The sequence below is a fragment of the Rana temporaria genome, chromosome 2, assembly GCF_905171775.1.
Source record: "Rana temporaria chromosome 2, aRanTem1.1, whole genome shotgun sequence".
NCBI classification, from domain to species: Eukaryota; Metazoa; Chordata; class Amphibia; order Anura; family Ranidae; genus Rana; species Rana temporaria.
In genome coordinates this window covers 483503707-483522645 of record NC_053490.1, presented here as the reverse complement: position 1 = coordinate 483522645, position 18939 = coordinate 483503707, and the positions used below count along the sequence as shown (strand labels likewise).

At 38.9% G+C, this 18939-nt stretch overlaps 1 protein-coding gene across 21 annotated transcripts in view; it reads left to right on the top strand.

Moving 5' to 3' along the window:
* Window positions 1-17047, top strand: part of ROBO2 (roundabout guidance receptor 2) — a 1260761-nt gene extending 1243714 nt beyond the window's left edge. For 8 of the 21 annotated variants that reach the window (XM_040338783.1, XM_040338777.1, XM_040338772.1 and 5 more), the window contains 5 exons: window positions 1429-1608; window positions 4014-4178; window positions 6646-6873; window positions 11757-11954; window positions 16063-17047. In XM_040338783.1, coding sequence (XP_040194717.1) covers window positions 1429-1608; window positions 4014-4178; window positions 6646-6873; window positions 11757-11954; window positions 16063-16064 — 773 coding nt within the window. In that variant the 3' untranslated portion in view covers window positions 16065-17047. The remainder of the gene's footprint in view (window positions 1-1428; window positions 1609-4013; window positions 4179-6645; window positions 6874-11756; window positions 11955-16062) is intronic. The other 13 variants (XM_040338778.1, XM_040338784.1, XM_040338786.1 and 10 more) reach the window with 4 other exon arrangements.
* The last annotated feature ends 1892 nt before the right edge of the window (window positions 17048-18939 follow it).

The following is an 18939-nucleotide window of genomic DNA, read 5'->3' as shown; positions in this document are numbered from 1 at the left end:
TGCCAGGCTACATGCTTGGATAAAGGTCTTGTATGGATTTGGGGGGACCCTACTCTGTTTTTTTATATTTTGGTGTGGGCTTCCCCCTAAAATCCATACCAGACCCAAAATGCCTGGTATGGACTAGGGGGACTTCATGCCGTTTTTCTCCTTATTTTTACATGACAACTGCAACCGCGAGTCATTTTAAATAGGATTTGACAATTTTTTTTCTTTAGAAATTTCATTTTTCCTGCTGCATTTTTTATGAATGCTACAGATAGACCACTTTACAGGCACATTAAAAGGCACTATATTTAAATATTTTAAATTGTTTTATTGTTGCACTTTAACTGGTTCCCGACCGGCGCACGTTGATGTACGTTGACAGAATGGCACGGCTGCGCAAATGAGCGTTCAGGTACGTCCCCTTTAATTTGCGAGCCGTGTGGTCACGTGCTCTCCTGGGAGCGGAAACACAACTTTGCCGTGAGCTCCATGACAGCGCCTACAGGACCCATAGACCCGATCGCCGCCGGTGTCCTGCGATTGGGTCACAGAGCTGAAGAATGGGGAGATGTTAGTGTAAATCCAACATCTCCCCGTTCTGCCTTTTTTCATTTTTTTTCAAAATTGTCACTCTATTTTTGTTTATAGTGCAAAAAATTTAAACCGCAGAGGTGATCAAATACCACCAAATAAAAGCTCTATTTGTGGGGAAAAAAGGACGTCAATTTTGTTTGGGAGCCACGTTGCACGACCGCGCAATTGTCAGTTAAATCGCAAAAAGTGGCCCGGTCTTTAACCAGACAAATCAAATGGTCCGGGGCTTAAATAATTAAGCATAACTAAAATCACTGCTCCTAAAAAAAAGACCCCTCATACCCCTTTTATTGCCAATTACTGTTCGGCTCTCATAGACTTCAATGCAGTTTGCCGTTCGGGTTAGAACATTTCCCCTATTCCACTATTCGGGAGTTCTGGTGCGTACTTAACAGGGGGGTGTTTGGTCCATCCCTACCAATCATGTACAAGCAAAAATGTTTGTTTTTTTTTTCCTTTCCTTGAACAGCCTATTGCCTTTAGAAAATCATACCCATCGTATTGAAGGTTTCCTTTACGAGGATGAAGCCTGTCCTTTCCCATGGACTAATTACAGAACTTAGGATAACATAGGATACTGATATCAGTTTTTATCTAGGATAGAGAATGTACTGAAAAGATTGTGCAACTGATATTGTTAATATATAAATAAATAAATATATATATATATATATATATATATATATATATATATATATATATATATATATATATATATATATATATATATATATACATATATATATATATATATACATGTGTGTGTGTTCTTTTTTTCTTGATATTGAAATATGCTCAGCAGATATACCTATGTAGAACTCACTAGACCCCTGCCTTTATTTTTAGGTTCTATGGTAAATGGATGGGGGTCTGCATCTGATGAGGATCGAATCTTTTCTAGTAGATCTAGTGTAGTTAGCTCTTCTGATGACTCAATATTTACGAGTGGCAACTTTGCACAGTCACTGGTTGCAGCAGCAGATAAAGCTGGTTTTACACTCAATGGAACCAGCCTGTCCAGAGCAGGTTGGTAGCTTCAATCTGGTGCCTCTGGCATGAGGGATGGCTTTGCTCTTCTTAAGCTTTCTTTCCTTTCCATGAAAGCGTGTCATGTGTTTATCCTAATCTAACTTGCATGGCATTTGGTGGATGGAAACTTACATCTTGCGCAGGTCATGTTTTCCCGGGTGCTCATGAACCACTGATTCTTTATATTTGGATGTATTTAACTTTCAATGCTTTCATCACTGTCATTGAATTCTTTATCACTTTATGCTTAATGAATTATACAATGCTTCTTTTCTTTTGCATATAATCTGTTATGTATATAAATATCAACGTATAGGAAATGTTAAAAATAGTACAACCAAAGATACATAGAATAATAACACAAACATATTTTTTTCATTAAAAGCTGTACAGTTAAAACATAAAAAGTACACATGGGTGCCAGCACCTATTTTGAGCTCATAGTTTACTCACTATGCATAAAAACCAATGGTTAGGAAGTTTGTGAGGAGTTTTTCAGGCGTTATAGTGTTAAACATAGCACCAAAATACTGCCTGAAAAACTTCACACTGAGGCGGTGCATTGGCAGGAGAGAATTTTTTTTCCTGCAAGCAGCATCTTTGGAACAGTGAGAGGAGCGGTGTGTGTAACGCTCCTTCACCGCTCCTTCCCATTTAAAACAATGGGAAACCGCAGTAATACTGCCCGAAATGTGCCTCTGCCCTTTTTCGGCCGTCAGTGGGGGTTAATATCGCACCACTAGCGGCCGAATCCCCCGGCAATTCCGATGGTATAGGGCCGCTATTTTTAGCGGCGATGTACTGCCGCCGCACTTCCACTGCCCCACGTGAAAGGGGCCTTAAACTAGTCCTGAGCATTTTGTAACAGTATCTGACTCAGATTGGAAACAATCAGATATACATTTAGAAATATATAACATTCTCCTTTCATGACCTGCTAAATTTTGAAAAAGCACAGCAACTAAGCCTCACACGTGATTAACTGATTTGTTAATTGTATTAACAAGTTAGATCACTAATTTTTAAATGTTTTTCTATTCTTGGTTAAAGTAAGGCAGGGCTGATTACAAACATTGTGCATTGCCCTTCCATGTGCACCTTGCTGCAAAGGTCAGTTATACAGGTAGATTGGGGTGGTTTTGTGAGGCAGGGTTGATAATCCTTTTCCCCCAAAACCATGTTAGGAAGATTTTCCTCATGCCATAGCCATTTTTTTTTACCGTTAAGAGATTTCTATCTTGTTCCATGAAGAATCTCCTGTAGAATGCAGGACATAGATGAGCATTGTTATGCATCCTCTTGTGAAATTTCAAAATATCTGTATTAACAGGTTGCTCCACCAGGGTTCAAAGCAATATATCTGCAAAAAACATGGTTCTGCCTCATTCTAACTAATACAGAGAAATCTGTTTAGCAGGGCAAACATGATGATTTGCACAGTACATTAATCTGTAGCAACCAGACAGATTTCCAATTTACTGATCCCAGATTGTAAGTAAAAATATACATTATAATTTGTTGCTATGGGCAACTTTATATTGCTTTTGAAAAACTCCCAGTGACCTTTATTTAAAAATAAAGCAAGATACAAAGTACAGTAACCCACAGCAAATCATCGAAAATCTACTATTTTGACTAAATGTGAACTAAAATCTGGTTTCTGCTGCCAACTACCACTAATGAACTTGCCATATATATTAAAGTGTAGTCTTGTAACCCTGGGCAGTTCAGAGCAATTCCAATACAGATAGATGTTTTCTCATTTAAAGTATAGCTTATTGCTGCTTTACAGTTCTGTGCAGGTATTAGATGTTGCTTGATTCAGACAACATTTAATGCACATGTGGATCACACTGCACTTTAATATCCCATTCCTCAAATGTCCACACCTTTTTCTGACCAATTGCAGCACCACCAAAGAGAAATTTAAAATATGTCAACAAATGATACTGAGTTTCTCATACCAAGATATGTATCTTTTGGAAGTCAGTGTGTATCCACTAACTTGTTTATGAATATTTAAAGTAATGTTTGTAGGAGCTTTCAAATTCAGCACAGCCTCTGCTCTACTGGATAAGGGCCAGTGTCAATGGTCACTTTAAATGGCTTTGCATTCCCATACAAGCTTATGCTTATGCAAAACCTGCTTGATGCAGGTCAAATACAGGTCAGAAAGATTTCAACCGCTGGTCAAGGTTCATCTGTAAACTAATTCTGAATGATCTCAATGAAGTGCTTCAAACCAATGGCATTGACACAAGCCAAAGGCCTGTTGACACAGACCCTTGATCTGTTTGTGTATATTTTTTTTTAAGAGCACTTTGGGTATGCCAAAATAAAAACCTCAGAAAAGATACAAATATGTTAGTGTGGTCACATTTCTTTGTTATTTTCTTTTTTAGGCAAAATGCAGTCTTTTTCTCAAAAGCCCAGACCAGCCAGCCCATTCTCTTCAGAGAGTAATTCTTCCTCCATGAATCCAAGCCAAAGGCCACGGCCTACTAAAAAACACAAGGGAGGCCGCATCGACCAGCCATCCTCTCTTCGCAGGGAAGGAATTGGAGATGGTAAGCTAATCTGCATATTTTTTCTTTTCAGGGTTTTAAAATAAAATGCCAGAAGACCTGGAACTCAATGTGTATGGACTGTCCCATTTAAAGTATTTCAGGCCCGGTTCACACTGATGCGAGTTCATAACGAATGTGATGCGTCAAAAACATTCAAAATTTGTATGTCATCCATGAAGTCATTGTTTTCAATGACGGTCGTTCACAAACATGCTTTGAGATTCCTCTACGAATATGATGCGGTAAAAAAAAAGGGTCTTGTGCGAGTTTACAGTGTTGCGTTGCGAATTTAGTCCATAGACATCAATGTAAATTGTTCTGGAATCGCATTGATGGTTCACATATGTGCGAATTCCACCACACTACTCTGCACAAAAACCAGGAAGTACACAGGAAGTTAACACCTTTTCTTTTTTACATTATGATTCCATTGGCTAGAACATCAATCGCAGCTATGTCCAACTCCTGAAATTCGTGGTAAAATCACAGTAAATTTGTGGTAAATTCACACCTCACACAGGACAAAAAAATGAAAAAATTCACAGCGCAGCAGTGTGAACCGAGCCTTAAAGTGGGTATGGCTTAATGTAGAATTGATGAAGGGTGACAGCCCTTAAACATCATGCTACACTCATTATATAACACTATGATTTAGGAGATACTGGGGCAGATCAACGTAGTGCGGCGCATCTTCCCGCCGGGCGTAGCGTATCTAAGATACACTACGCTGCCGTAACTTATTTTTTTTTTCAAATCCACAAAGAATGAGCGCCGTAAGTTACTGAGCGCCGTAAGTTACGGCGGCGTAGTGTATCATTTGCGGCGTAAGGGCGCGCAATTCAAAACGATGTGATGGGTGCATGTTTTATGTAAATACGTTGTGACCCAACGTAAACAATGTTTTTTTTTAACGGTGCATGCGCCGTCCGTGGGGGTATCCCAGTGCGCATGCTCGAAAATTAAACCGGAACAAGCCAATGCTTAGTACGGTGATGTCATTCTACGCAAATCCCTATTCGCGAACGACTTACGCAAACAACGTAAAAAAATTCAAATTTCGACGCGGGAACGACGGCCATACTTAACATTGAGTACGCCACCATATAGCAGCTTTAACTATACGCCGGAAAAAGCCGAACCAAATGATGTAAAAAAATGCGCCGGCTGGACGTACGTTCGTGGATCGCCATAACTAGCTAATTTGCATATTCGACACAAAATTTGACGGAAATGCCACCTAGCGGCCGCCGAAAGATTGCATCTAAGATCCGACGGCATACTAAGACGTACGCCTGTCGGATCAACCCAAGATGCGACTGGGTTTTGTTTCTACAATACGACTGTATTGTAGATACAAAACAAAGATACAACGCGGGAAATTTAAAATTACGCCGGCATATAAATAGATACGGCGGCGTAATTATTTTGTGGATCTGCCCCACTGTCTTTTAAGGTAAATAGAATTGGATTAAAAACTCTTAACTAAAACTTTATGGAAATGTAAGAAAGATATCTTCAGTTTTTTTATGTATTTGTCAAATGCATTTTTGTGATCAACTATACTATATGGAAATATATGTTACCAGCTTTCCAAAAATCAAGAGTACTTTATTGCTTTATATGGTAGGTCACAAATGGTGCAATGCGATGTTTTGGTACTCTGCAGGGATCTTAATCATTGCTATTGTGACAGACCAGAGTTTGTGTTAAAATATTGTATTGTACTAGTTGTGACCTACTGTATTTATGATAGAATAAAGTACTTTTGGTTTATTAAAACACCCACAGACCTGTATGGTGTGCTGCATGGCCATTTTTTAATGTTCTACTGCCACATTTGGTTAAAGTTTTTATACATAAATATTGCTACATTGGCACGTATGCTTTTGTAAGCTTATACTTATGGTCTTTGAAACATATGTATTGCAAACTTAAAATGTAAAACTCCTGCCTAAGCACATACATTGCATAAATCAACCATAAAAGCCTTTTCTGTGTTCTTTGGTTTCACATGACTACTGCAGCCTGACTTTACGTTACTTTGTGGCTAGGGTCCACTAACTGTTATGTACCTGTCAAATGAGTACCACTGATCCCTGAGACAGTCTTATCAGACAATGAATTAGCAGGGCTAAGCCCTAAAGTTAGGAAAAGTTAGGTCACATTAACAAAAGGAAACCAAATGAGAGAGGCAGATGATCTAATAAAGGTAGTGGCAAGAATATCATAGTATCTGCTCTTTGAACTTTCACTTTAAACATTTAATGTGGTCCATTTTAATCTTTTCCAATCAATGGGAACCTATCCAAGGTATTCTGTCTTCACCCAAACATTTTATCAATCTGGGAATATTTCTTTGAGTAGTGATGGATATGTTCCTCTTAAACACTCAGAACTTTTATCCAACATCACAGCCACATCTATATATTTTTTACATTCAAGCCATCTCTGTTGCTTTCCTGTTCAGATCTGCCACCGCCACCAGAGCCTCCACCTTGCCAGAGTTTAAGACAGCAATTGCCCAGTCAACGTGCACCAGAGAGGAAAGGCAGTTCCCTTGACAGGCACACGTCTAACATGGACGACACAAAGACTTCTCTGGAACGGCATGGCAGAACTTCCTTAGAACGGCAGCGACAAACACAGGAATGGCTTGGCTCCACAGATCGGCAAAATAAACAGACATTTGGATCAGGTAAAATAACATTAGTGGATTTTGGCAGCTTATATAATATAATTGGATTCATTTTAAATAGTAGTTATATCATGTAACCAGCTTGAAACTTTTTAAAGAGGTTTTAAAGTCACATAACACAATTACTTGTATCCTCTCTGTTTAGCAATATATAAAGTGCAGTGTGTGTGTGTTTTTATTTAAAATTATAATCCAAAATACTTTTTTTGCACAGCTCCTCTGTGCAGTCACATGATCTCCCTCTGCTCTCCTTCCTCGATCTAAGAAGAGCAGTGGGAGGGGCTGAGTTTTCCAACTGATGTCAGCCAGTCCTGCTAAAATGGAGAGGATACATGTAGTTTTATGTATTACATCGGAATAGAGGCAGGAGGAGAGGGAAGGAGTAGGGAGGAGATTGGCTCTCACAAGCAGACTTGGAAATGACAGGCAAGAATGGAGGGGGAGAAGGGGAGAGGGAGAGAGTGTGTATATACAGTGGGATGACAGAGGCACACAAAATGACCACTATATCATGGATCAGCAGCCTTGATTACCGTGGTCAGCACACACAGGGGAAACACAGGAACAGGCAGGATTAACCAGGTATTTTAGATCAAAGCAAGGGACAAATTACACTGCAACAGCACTATGCTACTGATCATGTTTTGAAGCATCAGGATTTTTTTTTAGGGTTACAGCCACTTTAATAAAGGAAAACAGGGTAAAAGATTTCATCCCTATTGAGAGTCAGTTAAGCTGTTTTGTTTTCTCCGGGGTTGCACGTGTGAAGTTATGACGTAGGTGAGCTATACAAATACTTCTAAAAGATCATAATCACAAAGTTATAGTTAGAGATGAGTGCTTTATTCATATTGTTGATGTATCACTGTCTACACAGCTCTCACACCTGTCTGTGAGCTGAAATTCTGAGGTACTCTGAAACAGATATACTGATAGCAAAAGAGCGAGAGAGGTGAGGCTGCAGTAAGATGTTGACTGATTGGTGAAGCAGCAATCATGGTTTATAATAGACTAGGGAAGGGTTTAAGTTCAAATTTTTTAACTTTTTCGTTTTCTGTGTTCTACTGGGAAGATGTCCCTTCACTTTCTTTTCCAGAGATGCAGAAGGAAGTGAGAGGAAATTTTTAAAAGGTGAGGGGAATTTTGATCTTAGACAGCAGTCACCACAACAGGTTTTCCCTTTAAATCTAGTTCTGGTAACAAGTGTAAAATGTTTGATTTTCCATCATTTCCTATCTTGATGGACAGGACACAAATAGAGCCTGTATCTATCTTGAGGGGACATAGACAGCAATAAGAACTTGTTAGATTACTTTCTTAATCTAAAACTAAAAAAAAAAAAAAAGGTTAGCCATGCTACAATACCATACAATTATATCGGTTGAAAGGCTAGTATACAGTAACATGCCATGAAAATGGAAGGTTTACTTTACTGTCAGGCCCTTTACAAAAATATTTACCTTGGCTCTGGCTTCTTGTGCTTGTAGGAGGTGCTTCACCACTGACTCCTGGGAAAGCTTGGCTCCAAAAAATACCAAACATCCAGCTTTCCTAAGTGGCAGTGGTGAGGGATGCCAGCATCACACACCCATCAGAAGCTGAGGCTGTTGTAAGTATTTGTTTTAAACATTATCTTTTAAGTTTTTTTTTTTTTACATTTTGTGTCAGGGAAGGGCGTGTGGTGGGGCTGACAAGTATATGTTTCTAACCTGGTATTGCAGCTTAAAGGCTAAGTTTCCCTTTTCTGTCAGAGTTTTTTTTATAATAAATAGATATTCTAGTCTTTTTTAATGTTTTTTTCCCACCCAAGCCATCCCAATGTGCTTATCTCTCACTTAGTCCATGGCAGCCTTGAATTGGCACCTCTCTGTTTCAAATTTTCCAAATTGCATTTTAGCCCCTCACTTTCTGTATCATCATGTGACTATCTAAGAACCCTTAATATCCCATCATGCACTGCCTTACTACATCACAGAAGCACTTCCTTCTAATGGTTTTCAAGTCCTAAAGGACGAATACCAGGAAGTAATGGAGGAGTTTCTAAAGGAGAAACTGGAGGCTGAGGTCATGCATGCTAGAATATAGAGAAAGCTTTTTTGCTTTTCTGCAACAGAGGGACATTAAAGGTATATTGATAAATAAAATCGAAAAATAGCCGGCAACTCTAATCCATAAGAAATGTTTATTGGCACATATAGGAAAACAAAAAAGCAGATGCGTTTCGGCTGAAGAACCTTGGTCACTGCAGTGACCAAGGTTCTTCAGCCGAAACGCATCTGCTTTTTTGTTTTCCTATATGTGCCAATAAATATTTCTTACGGATTGGAGTTGCTGGATATTTTTTGATTTTACCTACCTATTTGCATGTTGTTTGGAGGACACCGTTGCCTGAGCACCCACCTGTGGGCTCTGCCCTGCCTGTTGGTATTCCCCTGTTCAAAGCAGTGCACCTTTCTGTTTGTATATTGGTACATATGGAAGCTGGAATTTGGAGGGAAAAAAAGGTTAACATTACAGAATCAGAGCCGTTGAAATCAACAGAGTGAAGTAAACCACACAGAGGGTAGGGATGAGTTGCTCTGGATCAGATTACAGGAAGACAGCTCATTCTTTTTAGATCATGATCAGTTCATTTTGGGAAAATGGCTTACATGCTAGGTAGACAAATCCATTAAAATGATTTCCAGTTCCTTCCAGGGTCATCGGCTGTATATCCTGACACTGGTAATCTGGTAAAATCTTAAATTAAAAGTGTAAAGCTTATCTTAACACACCTAAAGCCTCATACACACGATCAGTCAATCCGATGACAACGGTCTGAAGGACCGTTGTAATTGGTTAACCGATGAAGCTGACTGATGGTCTGTCGTGCATACACACCATCAGTTAAAAAAACGATCGTGTCAGAACGCGGTGACGTAAAACACAGCGACGTGCTGAAAAAAATGAAGTTCAATGCTTCCAAGCATGTGTCGACTTGATTCTGAGCATGCACGGGTTTTTAACTGATGCTTTTGCATACTAACGATTGGTTTTGACCTATTGGTTGCCAGTCCATCGGTTAAATTTTAAAGCAAGTTCTCATTTTTTTAACCTAGGGATAAATAACCTATGGGGCCTACACACGATTGGTTTGGACTGATGAAAACGGTCCTTCAGACCGTTGTCCTCTGGCTATCCTATCGTGTGTACAAGGCCTTAGATTCCAACAGTCTGCAGATCAGTGTTAAGCAGAGAGAACCAGCAAGCTCCTATACACATTACACATCTAATATATATGAATAAAGGAAGATTTCCCTTTACCTGTGGCAGCCTGTTTTAGTGTTGAAAAGTGAACAGAAACCTTGGTGAAGTTGCATATAAACAACTGAATTCACAATTGATAAATCCATATGTGCATTATAATACAGATCCCCCTTGTCTTTAATATCTGGCTTGTAATCCACTAAAAGCACTTTCTGCCACATCATCAAGCAGTTTCAACATAAACCTAATTAAGGGATAATGGCAGGTTGACAATTATTCCCAGTTCTCTATTTTAAAGCATATCTATAGTTCTGTTTTTTATATTTTTTCTATAATTGCACATTTAGAGCCCCCCATATAATGTGCACTAACAGAGCTTGTGTTTAAATTAATGGAAGTATTTTAAAGATCAGCGCTTTCTACAGTTTTAGCAAGAACAGCAATCAAGATAATTAGACAGGTGTGGAAGCTATTTCAGTACATGAATGCCATCTCACATTTGGCTGCTAAATTATTTAGCACACAGCTTTAAAGGAATAATAAAAATAATGGCATTTTCTGTATCTAGTAAGACAATTTGATGTAAGGGTCATTTGGTCTACGTTAGATATTTTTGGATTTTGGTGTTGACACTTATGGGTGCCATCACCCTCTTGCTTTTTTATTCTATGCAAATTCCAGTAGTGAAGTGTGCACACAATGTAGAATTCCCCCCCAAAAATCTGCATGATCCATCTGTCTCAGATGCTGACACTTAAAGGCACTTAAATTCACCTTTGTGTGAATTTTCAGTAATATTAACAGTAACGTTGTCACCAATGTAGTTGCTTTTCTTAAAGTTGTTCTAAAGTCAGAAGCTTTTTTATCTTAATGTAATTGTGCATTGAGATAAAAAAAAAAGCATCTGTGTGCAGCAGCTCCTCCCAACCCTCCTAATACTTACCTGAGCCCCATCTCGATCCAGTGATGTTACACGGGAGTCTCTGCTGCCAGGGACTCTCTCTCCTCATTGACTGAGACAGCAGTGGGGCACCATTGGCTTCTGCTGCTGTCAATCAAAGACAGTCAGCCAATGAAGAGAGATAGGGGGAAGGGCCGAGCCACAGCTCTGTGTCTGAATGGCGCTCTTGGCCCCTCCCTCCTGCTGAGTGGCCCCATAGCAAGCTGCTTGCTGTGGGGCCACTCAGCAGGAGGGAGGGGCCAAGAGCGCCAGCGAGGGACCCAAAAAGAGGAGGATCTGGGCTGCTCTGTGAAAAAACACTGCACAGAGCAGGTGAGTATAATATGTTTGTTATTTTTAAATGAAAAAAAACAAACAAGACTTTTGCCCATCTTTTTGTAATCTCTGATAGATTTCTACTCTAACAGTTTCAGATTCTTTTATCATTTATCATTTTTAAAGGTTTTACAAGGCAGGAAGTGAAGGAAAAAACAGCAAAAAAACAGCAATAACTTAGCTTTTTTATTGTCTGTGTTAAACCTGTTGGTGAACTACCCACACATGTCAGTAAGTTAGGGTAAATCTCTGTAACAGAGCCCCAGATAGCAGTAAAACTTGACAGAGGTTCTCCCCAAGTTTTTTTAAGGCTAAAAATGTGGTATTTAATTGACTGACTTTTACTTGTGTCTTGTTCTAGATGAAGTGTTAATGCCATATAACAAGCCAAATTTCCCATCGCCTGGGGGTCACAGTTCATCCGGTACAACGTCTTCGAAAGATTCAACAGGACCAAGAAAAGGCGACATTATGAGGGGTCACCAGCGTAATGCCATTGATTTTCTGGACGTAGGATATTTGGGGCCACACAGTCAAGGACAGTTTACAGGTGAATTATGTAAGTAATGAAGTCAGTAATACAAATAGTATAAATCTATAATACATGGGAAAGTGAGATGAGATAATAAAGCAGGACACAGACCAACAATGAAATGCAGAGGAACCAATAGCAACCTTATCTTATCTTTATCAGTTTACAGCAGCCAGAGCAATGAAAGATGTTTGCTGAATGATTGCTATAGTAACTGCTGCCCATTTCCTTCCATAATCACAAACTTTTCTATAGATACAAAGATCAGTGAAAGGCAGCAATACTGAATAACTGCTACAAAAAAATACATGGGAAAATGTCAAAGCATGCAAAATAAATACTGTTAACAGTTTACACATTTATAGACAATGAATCTTAGCTAATTGGTGTATACTCACCATACTTAACCATCAGTTCCGCATCCCTATAAATCACTTACCTTCAAGGTTAAATTTCTACTACTTAACTGTACTGTATAAGTAAAGATTATTTAGATGTTTTGCTTAAAGGGGTTGCAAAGGTAAAAAAAAAAAAAAATCCCTAAATAGCTTCCTTTACCTTAGTGCAGTCCTCCTTCACTTACCTCATCCTTCCATTTTGCTTTTAAATGTCCTTATTTCTTCTGAGAAATCCTCACTTCCTGTTCTTCTGCCTGTAACTACACACAGTAATGCAAGGCTTTCTCCCTGGTGTGGAGTGTCGTGCTTGCCCCCTCCCTTGAGGGGGAGGGGGCGAGCAGGAGAGTCAGGAAGCCCACTAACACACAGCTCATTTCTCTATCTGCAACGTAGATAGTGTCCTGACTCTCCTGCTCACCCCCTTAAGGGAGGGGGCGAGCACGACACTACACACCAGGGAGAAAGCCTTGCATTACTGTGTGGAGTTACAGACAGAAGAACAGGAAGTGAGGATTTCTCAGAAGAAATAAGGACATTTAAAAGCAAAATCGAAGGATGAGGTAAGTGAAGGAGGACTGCACTAAGGTAAAGGAAGCAATTTAGGGGAAAAATGTTTTTACCTTTACAATCCCTTTAAGTCTAAAATGTTTATGTAGATGCTTTATGTAGCTAATTGCCCCTAAATCTATAAATTGTTTGCCTGCGGCTGTCACATTTTTATATTATGCTATCATGTATTTATTTAATGTGTTTTGCACCTTGCTAGAACTAATGTAAAAACATAATGAAGGAATAAAATGCCCCCTCAGCACTGGGAATATTGTCATTTTTCATCATGACTGCACCCTAATTATCTGAAACTGTATTATGTACGCTAGAAAATATAAACTGTATTGAACGCCTCAATCCATCATTGTTTAGCAGCATTGAGATACTGTACACACTAATATGAAATTGAATTAATCTGTTATTTAGAATAGAATTCAACAAACACCATATAGCAGAAAAACCTTTCTGTTCTGATATAGAAGAAAATACACATGATGTAATTATTTAAATTGGTTTGTGAATGATTTTAAAGACCAACATCTTATATATATGAATGATTCAGCCTTGGCTACAACACTCTACTCCTTTCCTGAGCTGTCTGCTGCAATAATTCCATTTGACACTAGATGTCATCAGTCTTCCAGGGCAGATGAAGCCCAGCTAACTGAGGACATCCTGTAAGTGCAGGATGTCATGGACCCCAACTCTGCACTCACTTTATAATAACATCAACACCACTAATTGTAACGCTGGGGGCCGCCCAGTGCAGGAGAAGAGGTGAAGAGCATGAGTGTCCTGCAAAGCAACCTGATGACATCAGAAAAAGGTAAGTATTAAAAAAAACTAATAGGAAAAATAACTGGCTAGGGGGAATTATTTAGAGCGGAGAAGGGTAGGCTGGAATTCTGTCTTAGTCAAAAGGCACTAACTAAGCTCTTTGATCCAACCTTTCAACACACAGAAATCCTGCAGACATGAATTTGCAGAGATCATCCATAGCAGACCCTTGCTGCCACAGAAGAGATAGACTTCTGAGTATGAACATTGAGCAAGATTACTAAATATGCTTACCCACTTTTCATTGGATATCACCCATTTGTAGTATTGCAGAGGGTGCAGAGAAAGCTGCACCTCCATGATTTACTGTACATCTTGAGTGTATTAAGGATATTCTATGTCTGTGCTATAATATCGTTTGTCCAAACCACTCCTTAGAAAGAACTGCATCTACAACTGACAGTCTAATAGTGTCTGCATTAACATATTATACTGTTTGTGAAAGTGGCTGTAGTTTTGTGGGAGCAGGTGTCACCTGTGCAAGAAGGCACTGTTAAAAAAAAAAAAAAAAAAACATTGTCAAAGGTTCTACTGCTTTGCCACTCTAAAAAAAAATCCCCAAAAGTAACACATACAACAATACATCTATGACAAAGGCTTTAAAGGTAAATGTTTTTTCACCTTAATGCATTCTATGCATTAAGGTGAAAAAACATCTGAGTATTGGCGGCCCCCCGCGCCGTTTACTTACCTGACCCCTCGAAAGTCCCGCGCCATGAACGCGCAGGCTTCTCAACCGTCTTACCAGGTCATTCATTGGTTGATTGAAAACAGAACAGCCATTGGCTTGCGCTGCTGTCAATCACATTCAATGACACGGTGCCCTGGGGGGGCAGGGCCGAATGATACAGTGAGAAGCTGTGGCTGCCGGCTGTATCACGGGAGCGCACCCGCAAGAATTCAACACCATGCAAGCTTGCTCGCATTAAGGTGTTGAGTGCTTGCGGGGGTGAGCCGAGACAGCCGCCAAGGGACCCCAGAAGACCAGGTTCAGGGCCACTCTGTGCAAAGCGAGCTGCACAGTGGAGGCAAGTATAACATGTTTGTTATTTAAAAAAAAAAAAAAAAGAATTCTTTAGTGATCCTTAAACTCCTACTCTCTTTAAACTTAAAACATTTTTTTGGTAGAGGTAGGCCTTAAAGAGACCAGGTCAATGTGCCCATTCAATGGAGTCTCTTTAGAGCTCTCTTCCCTGACCCAGTTGTATTCATCTTCAAAGGCGTCTACCACCACTCCTTCTTTCATAGCAGTGGCAATAATATACCTGGTATTTACAGGTAGGGATTTACTTAGGTTTGCTCCAAACTGATTTGCGTTTGAACCCAGAAATTGGTTGTACTACTGGCCTAATGAGCTGTGGGTGGGATATTCTCTGTCCTGCACATATATAAAGGGCTGGGGATGTTCCTGACATTATCGACCTAACATATGCCTGGAACATTGGGCTAGTAAACATGTGATCAAGTGACATCTTCCCATGGGTTGGGACAAGCTGGCTTTGGACCGAGTTCAGATCCAAACCTAGCTCATTTCTTCTTCCAGCATGGGAAGCGTGTGACCTCTTTCCATCATGCCGTGCTTATGCTTATCAGCCAACCACTAGGCATGAACTTGTCACATTATAAAGGGGGTGATGTCATCACTTCCTGTAAGCTCTGACGACAGTCTGACACCTGGTATTTTGTGGCAGTTGGTATGGAGGATATATCAAAGGTATGCACATACATGCTAAAAGGGACTTAAAGTCAGCTCAAAGATTAGAGTAAATTTAAAGGGGCCAAAGCCAGTTTATTTGTATAGAAGCAAAAAATGGCACACACCCATAAAAAAATAACAATGTACCACACAGAAGTCAAAACATATACATATACAATGAATGTACCCTAACTTTAAGATACACCCCACAAAGTGGGTCCTGCATTTAATGAGCCAGCTGGGAGGATCTCAAAGTGAGTCCCAACATGTTTCGGAATAGAATACTTCTTCAGGGAATTGGGGTACAAACAAACCTACAATGCAATACGATATAAAGAAAGTCAACATATACATTATATATATATATATATATATATAGACACAAATGTGGTAAATATATATACACAAAGACGTGGCTGTATATGATACAAAAGCTATTGAAATTGGAGCTGCTATGGAGAAGACTGTGTGTTAAAGAATGGGTTTTAAAGAGACTCTGGCAAGTTAATAGGATTTTTTAAGGTAATTCATTTCAAAAGTATAGCTGAAATAAAAATTAAAAAAATATAGAGCATTCATGAAGATTTGAAAACAATTATAAATTTTCTGCGTATGGTACAGTCATTTAATAATTTATTTTTGTCTTCTTCTGCAGAGTACTGAGAAGCTATGATACAAGCTGCTGTATAGACCACTTGGTCTGGACTGATGAAAGTCAAGAGGAAACTTAAAAACAGTGCAATGGACTTTTTCATTATTTATGTACGATTGGACGGACTGAAAATGCAATGTAAAGACACAAAAAAGTCACACATATCCACAGACAATTACTTTTTTTTTCCTTCTCTTATATACACACCATCCACCTTAAATATTTCTTGCCAGAAACTACACAAAAGAGGAACAAGGAATCACCATCAAGGACAAAAAAAAGCATTTTGGCTTTGAATCAAATTTTCTTTGATTGCATTCCTATGCAAGCTTGCCCTCTTTTGTTCATATTATTATTATTCTAATTGTCTGTCCTTATTGTTATATTGTACTATATTGTATGTGAATTAATAGGCTGTCGTGCCATATAAAAAAACAAAAAGAAACAAAAAAAAAACATTTTTTTTGTGTAACATTCATGTTTAAATTTTTGCACTGCAATTTTTATTTGACGATAAGCACAAACCTTACTCCTTGTGACACGGAGAGATGAGACTGAATGTGAATGGAGTTTTCTGTAATTTAAAACGAACTGCATATTGAACACATGCACAGGTACTGAATCCCAATGGGACTATGTGATAGGTATTATGGAGAAGATTAAACAAAAAATTCTGGCAAACAAAAGATTGGAACAACAAGGATCTATAATAAGCAATATGTTTTTTTTCTTGCTTTGAATATGGTGAAACTCAATGTCATTGTTATATGAGAGTATGAATACATGTATTCACTTGTGGACCTGCATGTATGTACAATATATATTTATATATGCGCATATATTTTTGGATATGCACATATATAAGATACGCACATTTGTGTATATACATCTATATTATGACTAACATCTTTTCTGGTTAATGTTGACTTTTTTGGACTTTGAATATTGTCTGGGACAGAATTGGGAATAAACTGCCTATGTACAGTAAGATTTTGATAGATCTATTCCACAGAATTAAGAAGCATGTAATAGGTAGACCAATCATAATCTATTTAGTTTATTCCAGAAGGGTGCTTCTCCTATTACATGGCTGGTTGATTCAGCCAATCAGAACCTTACTGGGCATTGTCAGCTCATAGGTAGGCTTTGTACACACCTTTATGGTGTGAGCCTAACACACTTGATTCTCTTCTGTTTCAAGCGCAAGTGGAGGTGTTGCACAGAGCAGCCATTTGAATCCCAGCTGTCGTTTTTCTACTATAAGCTAGAAAAAAAAATCTGACTGGTTGCTTTGTTCAACACTGTGGTTTTATATCTATCATTTTTTTCATATCTTATAATCTAAGCCCTGTGTGTAAATATATATAAATATATGAAAAGGATAGGGAAGTGAAAAAAATCCCTGTTAATAAAAATAGGGTGCTGTTTTTTACATAAAGTAGCAAATCACTACTATTGGTATTCAGGACATGAATAGCCAATAAATGTGATAACTTGTAGGCTTATACAAGAAAAACACCAACATGCAAAGCAAAGTAACCTTTAGAAATCAATGAAAATATATGTCCAAGTGTCCAACACCCCTTTCAATGGTAGTCTATACAACAATTGAAGGAATACCCCATATCCCCTAATACAACGATCTGAGAATAGCTGTAAGTGCTATAACACCACTAAGTGCATTTCAGGCAGCGGTGGCTATGTTAAATCAGCACACATCCCCCCGAATCCCACAATGGCATTCTAATGCCGCGTACATACGATCGGATTATGCCTTAACATTTTCCGATGGAATTCTGCTCAAGCTTGGCTTGCATACACACGGTCATACAAAAGTTCTCTGAACTTTTAACCGTCAAGAACTCGGTGACGTACAACACTGCGATGAGCCAAGAAAATGAAGTTCAATGCTTCTGAGCATGCGTCGAATTGTTTCCGAGCATGTGTCAGAATTTTGCGCGTCAGAATTGCAAGAGACGATTGGATTTTCCGATAGGAATTTTTTCAGTTGGAAAATTTGAGATCCAGCTCTCAATCTTTTGTTGAGGGAAATTTCCGACAGCAAAAGTCCGATGGAGCATACACACGGTCAGAATTTCCGTTCAAAATCTCACATGAGACTTTTTCTGTCAGAATTTCCGATCGTGTGTATGGGGCATTAGCCTCTCAACACAGCTGCTACTTTGACTAGACCCATCTTTGTCCACAAACATATTTTGGGACAAGGTCTTCTAACTTGCCTAATTGTTAAAACTCCTGAGAAGCCTCAGTCAAAGGTACCCTAATGAAATCCTTGCCAGATCACACAGCCATATTGCATGAATGTCATCTTATATCATTGGTTGACTGAAAATTATGCTTTTTTTTATGGGTGCATTTAGCAAATATTAGAAAAATAGCATACCGAGTAAACCTTGGACACCACCGAGATTGTCACTACATTGACTTCCTTTACAAGCACTCTAGTGTATAGAAGTTTCATCCCAAAATCCAGTTGTATTTATCTAGCAGGAAAGCGGTAAATAATATAGGTCTTGTTACCTTAGATTACAAATTAGAACCTCAAATCTATTCATGTTATCAATCTTGCTGGGATCCAACAGTAACAAATTTCAGCTAAATTTTCCGTCCTGTTTTGAGCACTTAAGCCTTGCCATTTGATCATGTGGTCTCTGTTGAAGGGGTGGATCAGAGTTCACAATGCATGTGGCTGGCTTTTTGGCTGGAATCATGTGACCAAATACTTTGGTGTTTGGGTATTTAAGTGGCACCACAGTGAGCCCAAAGTAACAGTTCTCCAGAAAAGTTAAGTGTTTTGGCCCTTCTATTACTCTTTATGTGTCCATCCCAGCTATACTGTTTCCACAGTTTTAGTCAACA